General features: G+C 39.3%; 1 protein-coding gene across 1 annotated transcript; it reads right to left on the reverse strand.

Annotated features, from left to right (window-relative positions):
* Positions 1-1,971: 1,971 nt before the first annotated feature.
* Sec22b (SEC22 homolog B, vesicle trafficking protein) lies at positions 1,972-22,969 on the reverse strand. Its single transcript, XM_021632364.2, has 5 exons — positions 22,751-22,969; positions 16,684-16,793; positions 12,194-12,354; positions 10,307-10,453; positions 1,972-3,971 (listed from the first exon to the last, which is right to left on the reverse strand). Exons 1-5 carry the CDS (start codon positions 22,823-22,825, stop codon positions 3,817-3,819), a joined length of 648 nt encoding a protein of 215 aa, XP_021488039.1. The 5' UTR covers positions 22,826-22,969; the 3' UTR covers positions 1,972-3,816.
* Between the last annotated feature and the right edge of the window lie 1,264 nt (positions 22,970-24,233).

A 24,233-nucleotide genomic window follows, 5' to 3' on the forward strand; every position in this document is an offset into this window, starting at 1 on the left:
TTATTATTGTGATAGCGGGTTAAAAAATACTGCTGTGATAATCTTAGGGCTACTAATAAACATTATATAGCCCAACACTCATTTTTTAAATTTACAACAAAAATTGGGGTTTAAATTGTGAGTTTTACCAAATGTCATATTAAATCCTGTGTGCGCAGAAATTATCAACTTTAATTTTTTAACATTTGTTTATTGTGTATGTATAAGCATGTATGCCACAGCATGTGACATATGGGGGAGTCCATTTTCTCTCCTTCCATCACCTGAGTTCCAGGAATTGAACTCATGTTGTCAAACTTGGTAGCAAGCATTTTCACTCACTGAGCCAACCTGCTAGCCCAGTTCATTTACTTTTGTTTCTTAGCTTGTATTTGTAAGAAAACTTCTTACAGACAAATATAATTTTTAAATTCCTTACGTGATTGGAGTAACTAGAATTGAAAACAAAATGTTTCAGCAGACCAGACCTTTAAATATAAGAAATTATTTGACAGAAATGTTTCTGTGTACATAGTAGCCTTGGAAGAATATATCTCAGCCCAAACTTAGTTCAGACTGTAGAATTCTTCCAAACTCACTGCAGTTTTCAAGGGCTCTGAATGCTTAACTCTTTGAGTTCTATATACTATGCATCTGAAGTTAACTGAAAGACCATGGGCCACCATGACTTCATAAACAGTGCTGTGGCCTTGCCTGGTCAGAGATGGATGCAACACACATTACCTAGAATGAAGACATAATTTTACTTGTTTTACAAACATTTCTCAGGAAGCTCAAGAACCACATTAGACATTAAAATAATCAGGTATGTGTCAATTGCCAAATATTTCTAAATTCTGACACCATGAGGCATTTTAATAAAACAGCAATGAAGCTCGGTGTCACAATAACCAAGAGCTAGCCCTGAGGGCAGCGCTGGGTCTTCACCTGCAGTGGTCAACCCTGCACCCACGGTGATCTGTCCTGTAGGCTTAGCTCTGTAGAATGACTTCTACTTGCATCACACATTTCTGGTTGCTAAATTAAAAATAAAATTTTTAGTCCTTATTTGACTAGTTGGTGGCACACAAGAGCCGACCCTGAGGAAGAGGAACAAAAGAGAACAAATTATAGTGCCTCATGTGTATGCAGAGGCCATGATGAAACTTCATATACTTTACTTCATATATTTACCTGAACAATTAAAACAACAGAACGAGACCCTGGAGCCAAACTCTGGTTCAGATCTTGGCTCTGACACCTTTTAGCTCTGTGGCTTTGGACTATGTTTAACTCCTCTGTACCTTAGAGCAAGTTTCTTTGTGGCATGTTAGAAGCATACTTTAATAATCTTCGCTTATGTGGAACCGCTGATCATTCCTTTCTTGAAAAACCACTTGAAACTGGTCTGTTTACTGCCCCTTCTGGTCTGTTTACTGCCCCTTCTTCAGTTCCATCTCCAAACTTCTAATCTAATACATCTTTTACATTATGGTCAACTCGAGTGTATGAAACTGCAAATATGAGAGCACCCTGTGCCAGTAGGGGCAACCTCTTAGCAGGTTAAGCAAGGACAGTTTAGTTCTCCTTGAGTCTCTGCTTATCCTAGGCTAAGATGAACCAAATGCACCCCTCTCTTTATACACGTCTCACATGCCACCATCTGTCTAGAATGTTTATTCTACATCTCTAGAAACAAGATAGCTGTCATTTAATATGCTCTCACCAACATTATACCAGTGTTACACTTTCTACTTGACATCTGTTTGTTTGAGAATGTGTTTTGCCTAGTCACACATTCCTGCTACCACCTACTAAGGACACACACCAGAGGCTGCCTCTTGTCTTCTCTTTGTCCATCGCTCTGACCTTTACCACTTTCTTGTTCCTCTGTTCATCATTTACTCCACACCACTATTTCAGTGCCCACTGAGATGGGGTAGAATAGCACGTGTACAAGTTAACTAGATAACAAAACTTCACACTGAAGGGAACATTCTAGAAGTATTTATTTCATTGCTGATCATTTGGTTGCAGCATGCAACTCTCAACAATGAGCTGCCACCCTCCATTCCTAAAGAAGCACCAAATAATTATGGTGCGATTACTTAGGTTTTCAGTCTTCCAAAGGCTTTTATTGCCAACATCATTATTTATGAGATAAGCCTTTTAGAGACTTAAAAGCACTTATTTTCTATAAAAAGCCATTTTGTATTTCATGCACAAAACTCTAATCAGCAGATTTATGTTCATAATAGAAGAACATTTATTGTAGTTCTGTAATGATAAGGAATACAGTAAGCATCCTAACTGGCCCTCTCAAAGGAAGGGAGACTGTTGTCCTCCACCAGGAATAGGGCAGCAGTGATGATCCTTAAGGTTATAAAACTGCTTACTAAAAGTCTTTCCAAAGATGTTAAGAAATAAGAAGTTGGCTCATTTTCCCGAACAATTTAAAGAGATGTTTGCAGTATGTGCAGAAGTTATGTTATATTGTAGACCCTTGTGATAAAGGCCTATTCTTCCCACTTATAAAATTCTACCTCAGAAGGTAAAAGGTGAAATCCCCACTATCCCTGAGAAAAAAAGGGAAAGAAGTCTACTGTACTTTCATTGGTTAATAGAAGTCACATTGTTCATGAGTCATCTGTCTCTACAAGAGTCTTGCAGAATTTAGATGAACTGAATCAGGAATGAGGGGCTCTCAGAGATATTCTCCATAACGTCTGTGAATATTTGTGTTTGAGTAGCTGCAAAGACAATAAATTGAACTAACTATACTGCTGAGAACATCACATTTTGAAAGTTGGGAGTATCCTGGTAGGATGTTTATGGGACAGGAGGCTTTGAATTTAAGCAAATTATGTCATAAAGAAAATCAAGAATGGGGAAAAGTATAGAGGACAAAGTAGGAGAAAGGGGCAGGACAGAGCTGGAGTTCTGAGCTGGGCCTTTCTTTTCATAAAGCAGGGCCTCTGACTACCCTGTGCTACGCTCACTCTACAGTGACCAAACACTCCAAAACAATAATGTCCCAAGAGGATTAAAAAGTAAATGAAGAGGCGGGGGAACTCTGTAACCTCGAGGCCAGCATGGTCTATCTGAGTTCCAGGACAGCTGAGGCTAGATAGCCTGTCTCAACAAAACAAAAAATAAAATAGTAAAAACAAACAAACAAAAAGAAATGACAGAAAAATTCATCCTTTTAGTCAAGCAATACAATATAATTTCAAGGTATATTAATGTAATTGATTTAACCCCAAAGCAATTGTGCAATAAGCAAAATATAAAAGGAAAATATCAAAGGTTAACTTTCTACAGTGGCCAACACACAGCATCTGTGCATCAAAGCAATTAACCTTCACATACTTTGAGTCTTACTTGGAAGTCAATCACAAATGTCACCAACAAAGGAATGTCCATTAGAGTTAAGACTCGCCAAAGGGCCACCTTCTTTGAAGGAATTTCAGGATGTTGCTAGCATGGGTTGGCTTATATCTCACTGATGGCTCCATCAGAGAGAGAGAGAGAATGCCCCAGTTCTGCTGTCTTATGAATGTACTGGGAGGGAAAGAAACAAAACAAACAATCTATTGTTCCCTAACATATATGGCTTAGCACCCAGAGAGTCTCTGCCCCCAGAGAGACTACCATGTGGGCCAAGCTTACTTAAACGAGGCGCCAGCTTTCATTTTCAGGACAGGTCTTTTCTTGCAAGGTCTTGAGAGGCAGAAGTTCCACTTGGGTTCTAATACACAGCCCTGTGAGCTCAGTTTCCTGAAAACATACACCTGCTGGGTTCTAGGTTCTCCCTTACCAGTGACTAGGCTCACTACCTCACAGCCACCAAAACCGCACATACACTATCAACATGATGAAAAACACAGCTACTGCTGCAAGTTTGGCGTAAGTGGAACGCATGTTCAGGTACTTTGCATCCTGGCGGTATTTCTTAGATAGACTGGACAAGTTGTTAGCCTTTGAATCCAATGCTGAAAAGAGAAAAAGGAAAATATTAATTAGGTCCCTGAAGTACTTTATCAAAACATTAAGGCATAAAAATAATCAAAATGACTGGCAGAATAAACAAGCTACAGAGTTTAAACTATGTTTAAAAATAAAATAATAATTTCATTACCAAGACGTGAGTAGGTGTATTAGCTGCTTTAGAATGGGGGTTTCAGCATATGATAAACACCTGGTAAGTGGTAGCAGATATGCTTCTCCGTGTTTTTATTTTTATTTTTCGTGTGGTACTGAGGAGCTGCAGCACTGAATGCCCAGCAAGATGGTGACTGATTTTTGCCTGTTTGCTTTGTTTTAAGGTTTACTTATTTTTACTCCTGTCTATATGGCTGTGCATGTGATGCCCTGGGAGTCAGAAGAGGCTTTGGCTCTTCTGAGTTAGAGGTACAGACCATGTTGAGCCAGCAGATGTGGGTGCTCTCCAGTCCTCTGCAAGTAGCAAGCACTCTTTATCTATGAGCCACCTAGCTATTCTAACAAATTATCATCTTTATATGCTAAGTGGTCTAAATCACTCATAAGGTAATCACACACTGGGTGTAAGGCTATACTCCCATGGTGACTGCTAATTTCAAGATTCTTCAGAGTAAAGGTATTATGAAATCAAAGCTACACATGTAGTATTTCAACACATGACAAAAGTAAAACGTAATTAAAATAAAGCAACAGGTAATTAAAAAAACCCACAAATACTTAGCAAGTTAAGCCATTAGCATTTTCAACAAAGATCGTGCCCAACATTTATAATGTTGCTGTCTTCTTACATATTTTAACTATGAAAACAAACATTCTGACTGACATAAATAAATTCTCCCCCTCCCCCTTTTTTTTGGTTCTCCTAGACAGGTTTCTCTGTGCAGCTCTGGCTGTCCTGGAGACATATATGTATTCTAATCCAACTTTTCACTGTTCCAAAGTTTAGTCTTGGCTTGTTCTTCCTTGGACATTGCTTTCTAAGTAGGGTGTGATGACACAAACCTATAATCCCAGGAGCTTGGAGATGGAGACATGAGGACCATGAGTCTAAAGCCAGCCGCTGCTGCTTAGTGAAACCATCTCAAAGAAAAAAAGAAAGAGAAAGAAAGAAAGAAAGAAAGAAAGAAAGAAAGAAAGAAAGAAAGAAAGAAAGAAAGAAAGAACAGACCCAAAGACAAAAACCCACAATGCTTTGGAATATTTAGAGTTATTTAACAGACTGGCTTTGACTGAGAAATATGCTATTACCCATTATAAGCACAACAGTTACTAAATTAGCAACTGCTCCTAGCAGTAACGAAAAACCTAGTCAAAACAGAAAACATTCAGGAAGAAAAGTAACCATGATGATATTCAAGGTGTCTCTCTGGCCATTCAACTACAAGATATCTCCACTGGTCAGGAGTCTTTTTCTCCCATTCCATTTTAATTTTGAATATTATACAAAGTAACGAACTTCATTATTTAGATATATGTATCATTATGCTTTTTTATATTTCAACTTCCTCCCTCCCCTCATCTTCCTGGTGTCCTTTGTTTTGCCACCACAGGAACTCTGTTAACTTCTTTCCCCTCTCCCCATCTTTTAAGATTTCTCCCACTGCTCTTGCAGTCCCTCCCTAGTTTCATTAACACATATGAGAGCAAGCATTCAGTACTTGTCGTTCTGAGTCTGGCTCATTTTGTTTAACACACAGATCTCTAGCTGACAGAAATTTTGAACTAATGTTTTTACTACTGTATCCCAAGTACTTAGAACAGGGCATACAGTCAGTACTCAATACCATTTGCCATGACCCTTTCTCTTGAGAAGCTTGTACCCATGGCTCAGTGCACACTGCCTCTGCCCCAGGAACTCTCTCTCTCTCTCTCTCTCTCTCTCTCTCTCTCTCTCTCTCTCTCTCAATATCCTTGCTAAATCTCTTTCAAAACCATTTCTTATTACAACTTTGCTAAAAACAATTTGTGAAAGACTATACGAGGCCATACTTTAAGCAATTACTTATTCTCTTAAGGCAGGGTACTGCTGTGGAGCTTGGTCTGGTCTTGAACTTACGCTCCTCCTGCCAGGCTGAGTACTGCCACATACGGCCTGCATAACCACTTCCAGAATGAAACAGGTTATATTTAAAAGAATCCCACTGTGGGAGCTTTTTGAAATACAAGGTTCCTGAGAGTCATGTGGCAAATGTCTACAATATAGCAGGGCCTTGTAATGTGCTAGAGGACAGTGAAAATCAAAACACCCACAATTCTCGTCTTTGTGGAATTTGCAGTTTTGTAGGGGTGACACCTTTGAGTAAAGAAATACAATCCACCACTTATTGGGCAAGAAAGAAAGGTAATTTGAACTTGCTGACATGCGTAAGATTTATCCCAGTGCATTACATCACACACAAAGTGGATGAGTTATAAAACATGCATTTAGAAAGAGAAGTGGGTTGAGAAGATGAACGTTACAAAAGAAAACACCGTTTAAAGATGCTAATTTCTTCACGGTCCTGAAATATGCTTTATTCAGATGTTTTCCCCTTTATCTAAAACTTCTTTCAGAAACCATTTCCTGCCCATATTTTCTACCCTTCTACATACGTTACAACTATAGCTCTTTTTTCCCCCCTACATAACCAATTAAAATTATCAGCAATAAAGGAAGACAAGGACTCCAGGGACCAATGGTTCCAGATTTCTATTTTTTCATCTGTAAAACTGGTCTGATCTGCCCATTTCACATAAGACTAAGTAAGTATTATTTCTGGAAATAAAATACTGCCCCACAGGTTCACATGTTTGAATACTTGCTCCTGTGGCTAGTGGCACCATTTGGGGACTATAACTTTTCAGAGATGAGACCTAGCTGCACAAAGTGGGCTCTGATAGGTCCCAAGGTTTTATTCCCTACCCTACCCCAGCTGTATACTCCCTAACACCATGACCTAACTGCCATGACCAACTGTGTCCCCTCAAACTGTGAATCCAAATAAACCCTTCCTCCCTTTGGTTGCTTTGTTAAAGTGTTTGGTGACAGCAAGGAGAAAAGTAACTAATATAGAAGACACAGAAACACTTCCATAGAAGATCACCTACAACAAGCAACAAGTAATACTCAAAAGATGTTTTGCCCCTTCTCTCCCCATATACTCCAAGGTAGTTCTTATCTCCCCAAGCAGGCAAATCTACTTAAAGGCAGAACGGCATACCCTGTCAGTCAGTGTAGCTGTCAGTTCTGCAGCAAACAAGAGCTCTACAAGAGAACTCTTACCTTGTGCATATGTGGAGATACATAAATTTTGGGTTTAAGAAAAAAATTTTTGTTAGTCCATCTCAGGTAGAAATTCTAAGCCTATTATAATAAAAATGCACACACTCAAATTTGGTTTTAAAGAGTGTAAGCTATATGTTGCAGTAACTCAGAGCTATTGACATAAAGGTTAAATTCTGCAGTGCACAACAAAGGCAAGCTTCCTGCTAATGAATATGCAGCCAAGTTGAACTAGAAATACTTATTCTGGAATCGATCTGCAACCATTATGATGAGAAATAAAAAAGTATGTGAAACATAGAAAACTCATAAAAATCCTTCTTCAAAGAGCCTGGAGCTGTGGAGATGGCTTAGTTGGAAAGAAACTACCCTTCAAACACGATGAGCTGGGTTCAGATCCACATCTCCCACACAGAAGCCTGTTGTGGCACTGTATGTCTGTACACCCACACTAGGAGCTCACTGGCCAGCCTAGGTAAATCAAGGAACTCCAAGTTCAGTGTCAGTGAGAGAGCCTGACTTAAAAATAAGGTGGAGAGAGGGCTGGAGAGATGGCTCAGCAGTTAAGAGCACTGTCTGCTTTTCCAAAGGTCCTGAGTTCAAGTCCCAGCAACAACATAGTGGCTCACGATCATCTATAATGAGATCTGGTGCCCTCTACTGGTGTATACTGTATAATAATAAAGAAATAAATCTTACAAAAATAAAAATAAGGTGGAGAGCAGCAGAGAAAGATACCAGACATCCACCTCTGGCCTCCAGACACACAACAGCATGTACACACCCACACAAACATATACAAACACTACACATAAACACACACAGTGAAGAGCTTACATGTCCATCACATTAAATATCACATGTATTTTAATCTAATTTTATCTAGCTACCTATATCTTAAAATTATTCTAGGTAATTCAATCATGATCACTAAAAATTTTCTACTTTATTTTACATATGGACTTAATTTACTTTAAATATGTTTACATAAACTGGGTATAGTGAGCCACACCTGTAATGCCAGTATTTAGGAGGCAGAAGCAAATGAATCCAGGCAAGTCAGGGCTACACAGTACAATCCTGTCTCAGGGGCTAGAGGAATAGCTCAGTGGTTAAGAACAACTCTTGTTCCCCTAGAGAACTGAAGTTCTGTTCCTAGCATCCACATGGTGGCTTACAACTCCAGTTCCTGGGGCTCTCTGATGCCCTCTTCTGATCTCTGGGAGTGTGCACGCATGCACACATGTAGTGTACATACATACATGTAGACAAAACACTCAAAAGCATAAAATAAAATAAATTAATCTAAAAATTTTTAAAGAACATCTCAAAAATAAAACATTTAAATATTTATGTGAAATGTAGGTTTATATAAAGCATATACATTTAAGACACATTAGTAACAAATACATTCTTTAAGAGTATCTGACACAGGCTAGAGAGATGGCTCGGTAGCTAAAGCATTTGTCATGCAAGCATGAGGATCTGAGCTCAGATCCCCAGAATGCATTCAAAGCCAGATGCTGCAGCTCTGAAGTGTGAGGAGAGAAGACATGAGAACTCCCAGATGCTTACAGACCAGCTCACAGACCAGGAGGTACTGTCTCATGGTGTGGTAGCATATGCCTTTAGTCCCAGAATTTGGGAGGTAAAGGCAGGTGGATTTCTCTGAGTTCAAAGCCAAGCTGATCTACATAATGAGTTCTAGGCCAGTCAGAGTTACATAGAGAGACACTGTCTGAGTTTAAGCAAACAAACAAACAAAATAAACAAATCCCATGGATTCTCAATAACACAGAAGGTAGGGATCAATACTTGAGGTTGCCCTCTGACATATGGATATATAGATATAAATATATATCCATATATCTATCTATCCATCTATCTATCTATATATATCCATATAGAGATATATCAATATATCTCTCTATATATATATCCATATATACCCATCTTATATATGTGGATATATATATCTATATATAAATGGATATATATATAGCAAGTATGTACAATAATCGTACACATATATGTAATAAAACACATACATACATAAAAAATATATTTTTAAATCTGGCAAAATATATAATAAACAGGGCTGAGGAGACAGCGCAGACAGTAAAGTGTTTGCCAGGCAAGCATGAGGACCTGAGTTTGAGTTCCCAGAACTGACATAACAACGTTAGTTAGGGGAGGCACACACTTGTAACTGCAGCACTGGGTGACAGGTAGGTGGATCACTGAAACACTGGAAAACCATAGGCCAAGGATACACTCTTCAAAACACCAAGGTGAATGGCACCCACAAAAGAACACCAAAAGCTGACCTTGCTTCCATATTCATGTGCACACATGAAAATACATAAATAAAAAATACACAGACATACTACACAGAACATGCTAGAGATTGTACAATGAAGTATTTTAAGAGTTCAAGGTAGGAGATATGTGACCTGATCTACAAGGATCAGGGCAAGCACCTATTCAGTTCCTGAAGAACAGGCGATACCTAGTCAGAATGCAGTGTTACAAACAGCACGGATGCTGACCTGGCTAAGACACAGCGCCTGTAAACTTGGGAAAATGTCATCTATTTGCAGTCTCTCATTTTCATGTATGGAGGACAATACCTTCCATGCAACAGACACACAGACACTAACTGAATAAAGGAAGCTGAGAGCAGATTAGATCTTTTTTTATAGTCTCAGGTTTAAATTTTTCTCAAGAGGAATGCCTTGATGAAAATGGCATTTCATAATCCATAATGTCTCCCAAAAAGACACCTTAGATGTAACACATCCTTAGTAACAGCCTCTCAATCGTCTTTTTAATTTCCTTAATGTGTACAAATATTTGTGTTCAATTTGCTTAATGTTGTAAATTCTTAGAAACAGTAGCTGCTTTTGGGTGGGTCCTTTACATTGTTCCAATACACAGAACCTAATCATGCCAGGCAAACCCTCCACCACACTGGAAGCTTGGCGCATAAGCAATTTCTGGTGAGTGAGTTCTGGAGTCCCAGCCAGACTCTGACAAGCTGTTCTCTACATCGCTTTCAGATACCTGACAGTGCTTCTCCCCGCTGCAAGACTTCTTCGATATTGGCCACCATGATCCTCTGCACATCTTGCAGTTCAGTGTTGATGGAGCCTAGATTTCTCCGGGCACGACTATCAATGTAGAGTTTCTTGGTTTTCTGAATGAAGGTATCTAGAATGATGATTAGGCAACCATTAACAATTTTCCTGTCCATCAAGTCACTGAAGGAGGTAATCAGAACTTGAATTTATTCCTAGATCAGCCACTGTCCACGGTCTTGAGTTTATTCTTACATCTGCCATATATACTGTTGGCTTTGACCTCATCGTCTACAAGATGGCTATAAAATATTAAGAGAGAATAGGAGAACTCTCTCTTGGATACCTCTGAGTCCATAGCATTTATTATCAGAATCCTTAGAAATATTAAGACCCATTCTAGTAGACCTTTCCTGAAGACAGAAAAATTTCAAACTGTATTCTGGTATAATCACTTAATTCTATGCATCCCCTAAAATGACACTGGCATATTAGGAGAGTTAGTAATCAGCAGTCTACTTTCCAAACTTACCCTATGATTCAACTTCAAATCAAACATAATAGAAAGCTTCCAAAAATCCAGTACAGAACTCTAGCTTTATTCATCTGCAGCCTATGTCTGCATTTCTCAAAACTGTAGGAATGACCTACTATTAGAAATATTTTCAACTTTTGCCAAAACAATCTACTGCTGTGTGTGCCAATACCTTTGACTTTTGTCCGGACTCCGTTCTCCTACACTTTGGGAAGCTGACCTGTATAAAGCACATCAGTGGGCTCCCGACCAGGCCAGGAAGGAACTCCAGCAGTAGAGGGAGCAGGCAGTGCGGTCAGGGCCTTCTCTCCCATCCCCGCTCTCCTAAGGACTTACTGTGGATGAAAGCTTCTGCCCCAACAAGTTGGTCTCCCCTCAAATGCTCTCCTTTTCAGTTCAGAAACTGCCCCTTCCCTTACATGCTCAGCTTGAAGGTGGGAATGACTGTTCGTGGTCCCAAGTCACCGCGCCTGGTGTTACCTTACAGTCCATTCCTATCTTTATTCCCCTGAAGCTAATGCGGGTAAGCATCTGTTTCCTCATAACCTTGATACACTTTTCTTATTCGCTTAGATTTATTAGATTTATTATCCAGAAAAATAACATTTAAAAAACTATATATCATATAAATTAGCATCTGGCCAATTTTTTTCTATTATCATAAAGCAAGGTGATGTACCTGAATGACAAACTTCAAAACTTTAGGAAGTCTAAGGCATAAAAATGTTTTGTTTTGTTTTGACTACAGAATTCAGCAATGTATTGTGATTCTGCCTCTTCTCACTTCCTATGCTTACTGTGCACAGGGTATTTTCTTTGACCTACTGACAGCACAATCTTTACAGGAAGGCTGGTGCTGAACCTGCCCATAATTCCTGTGCAAATACACTCACACTTGCTGTTTCTGAATGTAGTAAACACAGTTTTCAAATACCATATATTTTCTAATTAGAGATTACTACTACTAAAAGAAATCATTTTTCCTGATTTCCAAAATAATTAGTCTTACTATGTGTCTATAGATTGAGAAAAGAACTCAGTTATTTTAAGGTAGTCAAATAGACTGTCATGTAGAATTTCTGTTACAAGGACCCTAACAAGAAATCAAACTAAACAACAACAAAAGAACACATTCTACAGGGAAAGGGACAAAACTAGAAGAATTTACTAGTAAGAAGTCAATTAAAAAAGACAAAAAGTAAATTTGGAGAGGGGAACAAATCAAATCTTTTTCTAGACGAATCCCTGGGCTAGCATGTCAAGATTATAAGCAGTGCATCAAAAAGGTTTTCCATAGTGTTTACTTCCTTAATAAAGAAACACAGGGTGTAATCTTACCAAACTCAATGAAGGAATAGGGCCTAGAAACAGTGGGCACCTTCTTCCCATGCTGCTCATCAAATTCAGAGTGCAAGTCTTCCAGGTAGGCAAAAGCCAACTTCTTAGGGAAGGCAGCTTCACACAAAACCAAGTAACATACCCCCTGCTCAATAATGTAGCTGGAGGGAAAAAGCAAGACAAAATTATCTGTTGTAATAACAGTGCTTCATGGTCAGGTTGATTTTCAGTACTACATCAACTCCCGAAATGATCTACGTGAAAAAAGTTCATTTCAGATCTCAAATTGTTAGAACCAAGAAAGCAACCATCTTCCTGCTATTAAATATATAGCCAAAAGAACAGGGCTGGCAAGAATGACTCAACATTTAAGAACATTTATTGTTCTTACAGAGGATCTAAGTGCATTACAGCACCTATATGGTGGCCCACAACCATCTGTAAGTCCATTTCCATAGGATTTGAAGCCTTCTTCTGATCTCTGTGGGCAACAGGCATGCATGCCGTGTATACATAAATGTGCACATGTATACACAGTAAAAACACTTCTATAAATAAAATAGAAAAATATCTAAGAAACAGTTTACGCACTACACAACTTTTCAATTAATATATATTCATATCTAAGGTTATTTTTGAAAGCTACAGGTGTGATGACTCCATCCACCCTCTGACCCTCTATGACAAACATATTAATGTACACATATTAAAGTCCTTCCAGCCATAACATAAAATAGAACTAAAATTTTATGGAGAAAAAAGTTGAAAGTCAAGTGAGATGTTTACTGGCACAGAAAAGACACTTCAAAACTAGTCACATTGCCTATTTCTGGCTAGAAGAATTCTAATCAAATGAAATCATTCTATAATGTAACCGTCTCTTTTTTGTGACAGTGAGCTCTTTGGCACTCTGGGAAGGAGCTCTGTGACTATAGGGATATTCTTGGGGAAAAGTTAAGCTACATGAGCTTTTCAAACCTTTTAGCCACAGTACTTGTTTTCGAGACCAGGTTTCTCTGTGTAGTCCTGGCTGTCCTGGAACTCACTCTGTGGACCAGGCTGGCCTCAAACTCACAGCAATCTGCCTGCCACTGCCTCCCCAGTGCTGGGATTAAAGGCGGCACCATTACCCTGGTTCACATTTTATTATTAGCATGTTTAATTCCAAATGTTCCTGTTGGATTGCTGACTTGAGTTGCATTAGTTTTTTTTTTTTTTTTTTTTTGCAAATTTCATTAAATGAATTTTTGGCTTGTGATCTGGACAGAATTTCCACCAGTTTCTGAAATGGCCCTAACCATACTTCTGCCATTTTGCACAATATGGTTTTGCAAAGCAGTGTCCTCAGCATTGAAGCTTATAAAATCAAAATAAAGATAAACTGGAAAAAACACCAAATATACTTTACACCCAGCAGAATAAAAGATTCCGTCAAGACTTAACCCTTTCTGTAAAAATAAAATACATTCATCTCATGAGCATGCACATTTGCTTATGTTTTAAGTAAATAGCAAATTTATTTGTACACCAAAGAATTACCTAAAAACAAATTTTAAGCTGGGCATGGCGGCACATGCCGTTAGTCCCAACAGAGGCAGGCAGATCTCTGTGAGTTCAAGGCCAGCCTGGTCTATGAAGTGAGTCCAGGACAGCCAAGGCTACACAGAGAAACCCTGTCTTACTAAACAAAACAAACAAAAAATAAAAATAAATTTAAAAAATAATTTGTAGTCAGTAAATGTTTGATTTGTATACTTATTTTATGTACCTATATCCTCAGTGTTATGTAAAAATTTCGAGCACAGAAAGTGGGAAGTTTGACCAGCCCTGCTCTAAAGCACAGTGCTTTTTTTGAATATATGCCTGTCAGGAAGAGCACTGGCTCCTTACGAGACATGGGCCCAAGACAATACAGGGCTAAGAATAATAAACCTTTGCTAGCTCTTCTGTAGGAAAAATAAACAAAGATTGTAAAAGTCCTTCAGGAATCAGAAGAAAATTACTTTCCAGGTCTGCAGGATTTCTCCTAGTTCTTCATTCTCTATTCTGCTGTGGAGATACACAGTTACCCCACAGTATCTGAGGGACTACTTCCAGGATACCCAGTTACTAAAATTAGAAAATGCCCAAGTGTCTTACATAAGATAGAACAATATCCGCATAAAACTCATGTGTATCTTTTTGTAGAGTTCAAATCACCTTAAATATGTGACAGAATATAAATGCTTTGTAAATGGCTATTATATTGTTTTAGGAAATAATGATAAGAAAAAAGTTTGTACCCCACATCTGCAAAGCAGTGTATTTAGTACAGATACATTTTTTTAACTACTCTCAAAGCATGGTCCTTGGCTATAGACATGGCTTCCACAGAGACAGAACCTGTGGACATAGAAGATAACTATATCATATAATTAAATGGACACATATTCATTCATTTGGCTAAGTTCTACAGGCTGGTCTCAACTCATGGGCCCAGGCGACTCTCCTGCCTTAGCCTCCAGACAGCCTAGACTACAGGTACACCCTAACTCATACAGCCAAATGGTTACATTTTCTGGTATTTAAATTAAAGTACCTATAAAAATGCCTTAGAGACTATGTACTTAATAACCTTATAAAATGTGGGGCCCAGCACTTTCTTTTTTAAATATACTTGTTTTTGATGAGATGAAGTAATTTTCTTCCACAGTGTTTGCTTAATGGTTATTTGGTTTTGGTTAACCTAAGCAGTTCCTCCTTGTCCTAAAAGATTTTACTATCTGAGCTACTGATATGACGAACCTTACTTACTGGATCCTTTTTTATTTTGTTGTGCTCTTCCTGTAACATCCTTCCTTTTCAATCCTTTCTGGTTTTTTTGAAGATTCAACTTGGCATGTATTATTTCATGCCAATTATCTGCAGATAATTACATCTCCAATAAAGCTCCTGATACAGATAATACTGACTGTCAACTAAACAGGCTCTAGAAATGCCTAGACGAACCCCTGGCATATCTTTGAGGGAGTTTCTGCACTGAGTTAATCAAGATGAAAGACCAATCCTAAATATCAGTGTTGCATGGACTGACAGCCAGGACTGATGAAGTGAGCTGAGCACCAGTATTCCTCTCTGCTTCCTGATTACAGATACAACAGGACCAGTCACTTCAAGTCCTTCCCATCCTGCTGCGGTGATGGACCGTACCCTCTATAAGACAAAAACAAACCCCTCCGCCCTTAATTTACTTCTGTACAGCACTGAGAAAAGCAGCACACTTCCTTCCATCCCTCTCTTAGCTTTGTGCATTGTCTATAACCATGAAATGGTTGGGGATATAACCCAGGGGTAGGGTACTTGCCTAGCATGCATGAGGGCACTGGGTTCAATCCCCAGTAATGGAAGCCAAACAGAAACCCTCCACTTCTATAGTCAAGGCTTAGATGCTTTTGAATTCTCTCACAATTTTAAAATATTTATTGTCTATTCCATACGTATCAAAAAGATGCTAAATATGTATGTATGCCCTTAAAATCCTTGTTGAGAAATTCTCTGAAGAGAAAAACCATGCTTTGGACATGTTCTGTGAATTGGTCTGTATCACTGTTAGTAAGCCTGTGAGCAGGAGTAATGGCATATTTGCATCTGGCTCCAAGATGTTCCTAAAGCATAAAGTTATCTATTATTGCATGGTAAATATAGAATTTGTTAGACACAGGCTAACAAGTTAAATTACTATAAGCAAGCATGTTAACTTAAAAAAAATTAAGATTTCAGTTTTCTAGAAATAGAGGCCAAAAAGTACTTCCATGAAGAGACTGTATTTTTAAAGCTACATTTAAAGAAACTGTTATTCTGGGCTGGGGAGATTGCTTAGTCGGTAAACTACATACCTTGCAAGTTTGAAGAGCCAAGTTTGATCCCTAGAATGTTTTTTTTTAAAGTGGCAGGTGTGATGACACACATTTATAACCCAAGCATTGAGGAAGGAGACAGGCAGAGATCCCTGGGGCTCACTGGCCAGCTAACTTAGCCTACTTGGGAGTTCCAGGCCAGTGAGAGAGACTGTTGTAAAAAGATAAAAAGAGAAAGGTGGATGGAGCCTGAGGATGACACCCAAGGTTGTTCTCTGGCATGCATACTGCACACACATAAAGCATCACACAGAAAACAACATTGTACTATTATTTTTTAAGGATTAAAAAAATATGTGTATGTTCAATTATTTTTAAATGCACATTTAAAAACAGAGCATATGAAGCATATGCATATGAGTTGAGATAACGCAAAGGCTACAAGAAGGCATCAGATGCCCTGGAGCTAGAAATACAGGCGGTTGTAAGCCACTTGATATGGTGCTGGGAACTGAACTTGGAGCCTCTACAGAAAGAGTAAGTTCTCTTAACTGCTGAACCATCTTTCTAGTCCCGACTGTTATAGTCTTACAAGGTGTTACATCACTGTGTTTCATACTTGAATGATCACACAGAAATCAGGGGCATACTCACTGAAAAGTCATGGCGCCTGCTTCCAATGTACATCTGGTAGGGGACTGCTCATTCAGCTTTCGAAAGAGCTGCTTAGCCTGACTCTGATACTGCTGAAGGTCCCGGCCTGACTGAAAGAAGATAACTTCATTCAAGGATTTAACACATACACACAAAGCACCATCAGTTAGAAGCATCATCAATTTATCAGTATCAGTTAGAAAGATCAGAAGAATACTACGTAACTAAGGTCCTCCACTTAGCAGTATGTAAGATTCATTTCAATAAAGAAAAAACGTCTTACTTTTGAACAAATAAGAAAACCTAACTCCTAGTTTTTCCAAGCTCCCAGTACGTAACCGCTAAGAAGCAAAAGTGTGCATGTCGACAACGCGTAAGGCACTCTTCTTTTTACTATTAGGTCAGTACCCTTCTCCCCAACCACTGTCAGTAACTGTGCATCCTGCACCACAATCTGGAGAGAGTTCTGAGAACCAACGACTGATGAATCTCACTTAATGCTGGAGTATCAACAGAATTTTCCACAAAGGTAGAAGAGCATTAAAGCAAAACGATGTATGTATGCCTGTGATTGAAAAATCCATGAATAATACCACTGCAACTAGGTAAAAAGGCCAACTCTCTTTTATTCCATGAACCTATTTGGTTCTCCAGTTTAGGTAACAAATTTGAATAAAGAGGGATATGTGCAAAAAGGGTAACATTCAAATGGTATAGTTAGTATTTCTCTGAACAAGTTATTAGAAAAAAAAGGAGGGATACGCTGTGGTTGTGTCATTTTGAAAGAGTAAATGTAGGACCTTACTAACCTACCGTATTCAAAGAAGAAAAAGAGTACATGAAGAATGAGAAACAAACACACCTTTTCAATTCACCCTCTTCCTGGGGAGGGGAGGAGGACTTTCTGCTAGCTATTGTCTCAGGGTCTCTACTGCCCAAATCTGTATGCCAAAAATTCTACCACCAAGCTGAAAAAAGTGGAGCATTTGGAGGATGGCACACTAATGGTTGAGGTTGATGTCACTGTATGAAATTCCAGAAAGCTAGGTTTGGCCCCTGTACCACATGAAGACCCACACAGAGTTAGTACCTATGAACGAGAAGCAGACACCAAATCTGCTAGCCTCGTTATCTTGGACTTCTCGGGTCGAGATATAGAGAAGTATCTTTTGTTGTTTATAAGCCACCCAGTTTATGCACACTGCCATGTGACAGAAAGCACTAATTATCCCATTTTTGTAATTATTTATTTAGTATTGAAAGACAGGCTAGCTTTCCTTTGGTAGATATTTCATAACACTGAAATAAAAGTGCTCACATTAGTTCTCCCAGAGTCTGAGTCTTAGGTCTAACTTTGAGGGAGCACACCATGAAATATTAAGCTTCTAGACAGTATACTACTGAGCTGATAGTACAAACAAGGAGACAGTAATAACACAGCAGGTCTACTTTTCCTGAAATATCAAAATAAATGAGGTAACGAATAAGCACAAAATAGCAAGAGTCAGGCAGAGCCCACTCAGTGCATTAGCTGTGGATTCATCTCGTTTAGCATTACTGCTATGGCAATGATCAATTAAAACAATTATATCAATTATCAGTTATAATGCCACTCATTTGAGAAATGCTTTTGTATCAGTATATGCATACATGTAGATATTATATCAATTCACACATTAAACAGTACCTTATAATAACTAGTACCTTATAACAACATTATATTGGCATTATATTAAGCAATATGCATGTATACATCCATCTACAGCTGGACAGCCAGCACGTTAGTAAACGTCACAGCTTTCAGTCAGTAAGAAGTAGAGCACAATATCCTATTTTCCTATGTGAATGGTATTTACCAATCTGTTTGCTTCACCATGCCATTATGTGGCATGAAGAGATCAGAACCCACAACAGCACCAGCAAGGGATGTAACTAATGTTGGAAGTATTGTTAGGTGATAACAAAGATCAATATATCTGATTTTCAACCTTGGCTTCACACTGGACTCACACTGGATCTTAAAAAATACTTCTGTGCAATCTTTATTCCTAAACCAATAAAATAACAATTTTTTTCAATTGCTAAAGGCAGATGAACACCTTAAAGGCACAGCTGAAAAAAAAAAGGCAAAAATACCCAACCCACAAACAAACAAGAGCAAAAATACAACAAACAAAAATTAGTGTAAATCTCCTAACTTTATAAGACATAAGTATTACTATAACCCAAGAGAACAAAACTAAAAGTCACGCCAATTATAAGAAATAACAGTTGGGAGCATGCTACAGTTTCAGAATTTACAAACACACACACACACACACACACACACAAAGCAATGTTGTGCACTAGGGCAAATCTACATAGACATTACAGAATGACAACCAACACTAATACTGGTTCAGCTGGTATTAACAGTCCTAAGAACAAAATCATCTTGGCTAAATAATGTTTTGGTTTTTTTTCTGGCATATTCACATAATAGACTATTTATAGAATATTTAATGATATGAGACAATATTCAGCTTTTTTAACTGATAAGTAAAAAAATGAAGTCAGTCTTGCAGTATAATTCATTATATAATTTTAACCACACACATACAGGAAGGAGAAGAGGAAAAGGGGGATGGAAAGCATATGAGAACATTTGAGTAAAGATTATAGGAAATAATCATCATTAGCATTTTAGTGATATGTCAGTAAACTTTCTACATCAACATTAATTCTAATGTTAATTGTATAAAAATTATTCATCCATTTCTGTTCATTGCATCTTTGTGCAAAGAATACATGCAATCCCTGTTTGTAAATTTAAAGACAGGCTAGAAATTGGAAAAACACTTCAGAAATAAAGTTAATGCTCAATTTCTGTCAGTGACTATTATAAACACTTTACATAATTACTCATCTAATCATCATAATTACTCTAGGATATGTTTAGAATTATTATGCCAGTATTATATTTTAGAAACAAATATTGCCAAGGACCCTATGAGGCTAGAAGGGAAGAGCTACGATTTGACCTAGATAATCTGACCACACAGCCCCTGCTTCAAGCACTATGACACTCCATGTTCATGATTAAAATTGTTTCAACAGTAGATCCACCTTTCAGACAATGTCTTGTCAATCATGTAATTCACAGGAAATATTCAAGGAGCTGTATAGGAACTGATGCAAACCCCACAAAAACATAACCTGTGCTTTACAGACATAGCTTGCTTTCAACGTCCAAGTCACAAAGGGCCCACAGACAGTTAGCCCAGCTAAAAATACCTACATGCCCTGATTGTGCTTTCTGGTCTATGTAGAAATCAAACCTCTGCCTACTTTATAAGATATGTTAGAAATCCAGTAACGAAGAGAATGAAGACAGCTAAATCTTTCAGGAGGTTATCCACTAGCATGTTTGGGATCATCTGGTATATTTAAGATTGTCTCTGTGTTACAAAAGGTACAAGGCAGTGGTCCGCCTCAGAATCTCAGTGCTTTTCCTGTCTCACCTAGGCTAGTGGACAACTAACACTTCCAAATATCATCTTTTACTTTTCTAAATCAGTTTTGGCTTTGTTCTACAAACCAATGACTACATCAGGCTTACTTTCTAAGCATCAGTGAGAGGTTAATTAGAGGAGCATGGGTGACCCCGAAACTGCTGCACAACATCCAAACTCCTCCCCATCATGGACATCATGGAGGACAGCCTCATGAAGGTACATCTGAGTCCCCCTCCCATCACCTCCCACTTCCTATATCAGTGTTGCCAAAGATCACTAGCATTTTCCAAGAATGTTTAGCTAGGTCTTATCATTTATAAATCCTTGATAAACTTAGCTGGTCAAAGGCCAGTTGGACCAAGAACCAAGAACCAGTCATTTTCCTCTATTGGCAATTATAGTAGCACCGTGAAATGATAAGTGGAGGGAGGCAGTCCAACTGCACAGCGGGTCACTTGTTTTACTGGAGCTCCCTATTGTCTAACTGGTTAGTTCCAACACCTCTTCCAACTCTCAACGGCCCTCCAGTACAAAATTAAATAGAGCAATTTTGTGGTAGAATAAAAAGATAGACAGAAGAAACTGCAAACATCCTAAAAGGAAAAACATACCATTGTAGAGAAGAAAAAGAAAAAAAGGAGGAGGAAGGAATAGGAATATCAGTCAGAGAGTCTGGGCTTGTGAAGAAACGTTCCTCTCTATCTGCCCTAAGGTAAGCACATGGCCGCCACTGCATACAATACTCTGTTTATATTATATGTGTATGTTACTCTCCCTGTCTTGTCTAAATAACCAGTGCTCCTCAGGACTGAGATAGTTAAGAGCCTATATAGGACTAGTACCTAGTAAATAACCTAAGTCTTAGCAGTACAAATGATTAAAAGTACATGAATTACTTTGGCTTTGACAATTGCAGTACTTAATATAAGACTATTTGGTCAAGATAATCTATGTCTTAAGTTATTTCTGAGTTGGGTGTGGTGGTATATACCTGCAATTGTAGCATTCAAATGGCTAAAGCAGAGAGCTCAGTTCAACGTAAGCTCTAGCTATATAGAGCATGCACCAATTTTTTAAAAAAGTTACTTCTACATTAGTAGGAAGTGAGCATGCGGTTGAGAAGTCTTAAACAAGGCAGTGCAGAATAATGGTTAGGAACTAAGAGCCAAACTGATACCGATTTTTAAAAATCAGTAGCTTAAGAAAACACTGCTTACTGTAAGCAGCAATTCTCAACCAGGATTCATTTTGTCCCTAAAGCGACTTCTGGAAATGTCTAAAAGTAGTTTGAGTTGTTAGAACAACAGGGCAGGAAATGTACTCCTGCCATCTAGAAGCGGAGACCAAGGATAGGGACTCCACAAGGCACAGGACAACCTCTCACAACAAAGAATCATCCAGCCCCAAATGTGAACACTGTAGGGTAAAAACAGACCAACCTCCAAAACAAACCAACAACAAAACCCGTGACACATTCCAGTACCCTACTTGTTAGCTGTGTGACCTTAAGCAAGTGGCCTGTTCTCTGTAAGCCTCCCATTCTCCCTCTCTATGAAGGGTAATAGGAGCACACACTGTAACACGGGTGATGAGGACGAAGACATACTGCACGTGATGGAAAAATCTAAGACTGATGGCTTTGCAGACCTTAAAAGTTGAGAAAAGAACTTATGTAAAATCAAAATTACTAAAGGAAAATGACAGAAACACACACACACACACACACACAAATTTTTCTGTGGAGAATTTCTCATCAATAAACTCCTTTTGACAGATCAATAACAAAGAAATACCACGTTTAAAATCATGAAACATTCAACAAATTTTTCAGAAAATTATCAAAGCAGAGTGTAAGGGCCCACTAATTTTAAATAGCATTTCAAATCTACTTTGATCCCTCTCCTCCATTAGAAAGCAATGTAGCTGACCGGATTTTGCCCCTCTCCCCCCCACTGCTACCCTTCACGGGAAAAATACTTGTCAAAGTACATGTTCTCTAAGACCCACCTCCACCTCCTTTGTTCAGATCATGTTCTTGCGCTCATCTGAACAATATGCTTTAATAGAGCAGGTGCGAATCTGGCATAACTGTGAACGTAGGCGCAGTCCTGAACCTTGACAACTTTCTAAGTGGCACTATTACCTCATCCACTTTCAGCAGATGTCATCAGGCTGGGTCAAGGATCAGGTGCTACAGGAAAACGGGGTGCAGAAATGAGGGGCTGCTCTTCCCCAGATGTATCAGCCAGCAGCCTTAAGGGCAGCGTTAATTAAAGCCCTGAATTTGAAGAAAGTCCCTAAAAAGTCATCGCAAACTGGGTGCTTACAACTAGACAAAGACACCCCTCTTCCCAGCGTTTGTCGAAGGGAGAACAGCTCACACCAAACACTGACCCCTTAGACCAGGATTCTCCTCAGACAGCCTCCCCACGAACAAACGGTAGAAGAGCGCTGGGGGGCGGCCAGGGCCTCCGAGGTCGCTGGGGTCCCGCCGGCCCAAGGAAGGAAGCCACAGCTGGGAGCACGGCGAGCTCGAAGGGGCTGGCGGGCTCGGGGCTCCGGCAGCAGCTTACCTGTTCGTCCTCCTGCATGGAGGCGGCCAGGGGAAGCCCGTCCGCCACGCGGGCGATCATCGTCAGCAGCACCATCTTCCCTGACTCCGGAGAGACCCGGCCGCCTCGCTCACTGGCCTCCCTTCTCCCGCGGTGGCTAGTTACACCCCCAGCTCAGCTCCCCGACGGCTAAGCGGCTGGCGTCTCCGCTTCCCGCTGAGGTGGCCGGAAACGGCTTCAGAGCGTTCCACTACCGGTCCCTCCGACTGGCTTCCCACTGAGCATCACAACCCCCGGAACTTCAGTTCCGCAGTCTGTCCTCCCCACCCCAATAGTCAAGTCCCGCCCGCTTTTGTGAATTTATGTCCTTTTCCGTAAGTGGTATCTCTTGAAGAGGAGTGTGGTCCCCAAGCTGAAAAGGACTAGAAGGGCAACTGAGAGTGAATTTTTAGGTGAACCAAGTGTGAAACAACTTAAGAGTTATATATTTTCAGATTTAATTTCTTTTTTTAAAGAAATTTATATTTTATACATCTATGTATGTCTTGGCAAAGAAATTTTTTTTTTTTTTTTGAGTTTTTTCTGGCTTGGTTGCTTACCCTTTCACGAGGTTCTTAACAGTTTGTGGCAAGAGATCAGCAAATAGGGGCTGGAGAGATGGTTCAGGGGTCAAGGGTTGCTCTTTCAGAAGTTTGACTTGGAGCACTCACAGTGGTTCACAACCACCTTTAACTACAGTTCCAAGGGATCTGATGCCCTCTTCTGGCGGATATAGCTTCGGTATGCACGTGGTACACAGACAAAAGTGGAGGTCAAACACCCATACACATGAACATTTAAAAGAGAGATCAGCAAGTGTGTGTGAGTGTGTGAGTGTGTGTGTGTGTGTGTGTGTGTGTGTGTGTGTGTGTGTGTGTGTGTGTGTGTGTGAATGAATGAAGTACAGGACTCAGGGATTGCATACGTAATTCAGCTTGCCTAGCTCTCAGCTGCCTCTGTCATGGTATAGAAAAGGGTAATCTTACCAGGCTTTCTAATGACTTGGTTCTTATTTACTTTTGGAGCCTATTATCTCCCGTCCTTCATAGAATACACACAGGACAGCGTCTTGCTATGCGGTCTGGGTTAGCCCAGAACTCACCTGTGCCGGCTTGTATTTACAATCATATTGTGCTTCGGCTTGCCACATGCTGGAATTACAGGCATGAGCCACCAGCCCTGGCTTCTGATGGGATTCTTTCTTTTTCCTATAGATACAGGTTAAATAATACATGCTTTTGTTATGACCTAAATCACCTTCAGCAGTTATTCAGAATTACCCATGAAGCTTTTGCGTTAAGACTCAATGAGATCTTGAGATTGACTCGATAAGAAAAACCAAAGAACTGAAATAGATAAAAAACAAACCAACAGTGCTGTGACCAGAGACAATGTGGAGTGGAAAGCAGTTTTGGAATGTATAATGCCAGCAAAGGTATGTCTTCTACTGTAATGCCAGGATCAG

Source organism: Meriones unguiculatus, chromosome 10, assembly GCF_030254825.1.
Source record: "Meriones unguiculatus strain TT.TT164.6M chromosome 10, Bangor_MerUng_6.1, whole genome shotgun sequence".
Classification (NCBI taxonomy): domain Eukaryota; kingdom Metazoa; phylum Chordata; class Mammalia; order Rodentia; family Muridae; genus Meriones; species Meriones unguiculatus.

Bases quoted from the DNA above. Each gene is read 5' to 3' on its own strand.
- Sec22b (XM_021632364.2), bottom strand. From the start codon at position 22,825: ATGGTGCTGCTGACGATGATCGCCCGCGTGGCGGACGGGCTTCCCCTG. The intron at 16,794-22,750 runs GTAAGCTGCTGC...ATCTTCTTTCAG, and splicing joins CCATGCAGGAGGACGAACAG to TCAGGCCGGGACCTTCAGCA. The intron at 3,972-10,306 runs GTATCTGAAAGC...TTCTCTTTTCAG, and splicing joins GCGGGGAGAAGCACTGTCAG to CATTGGATTCAAAGGCTAAC.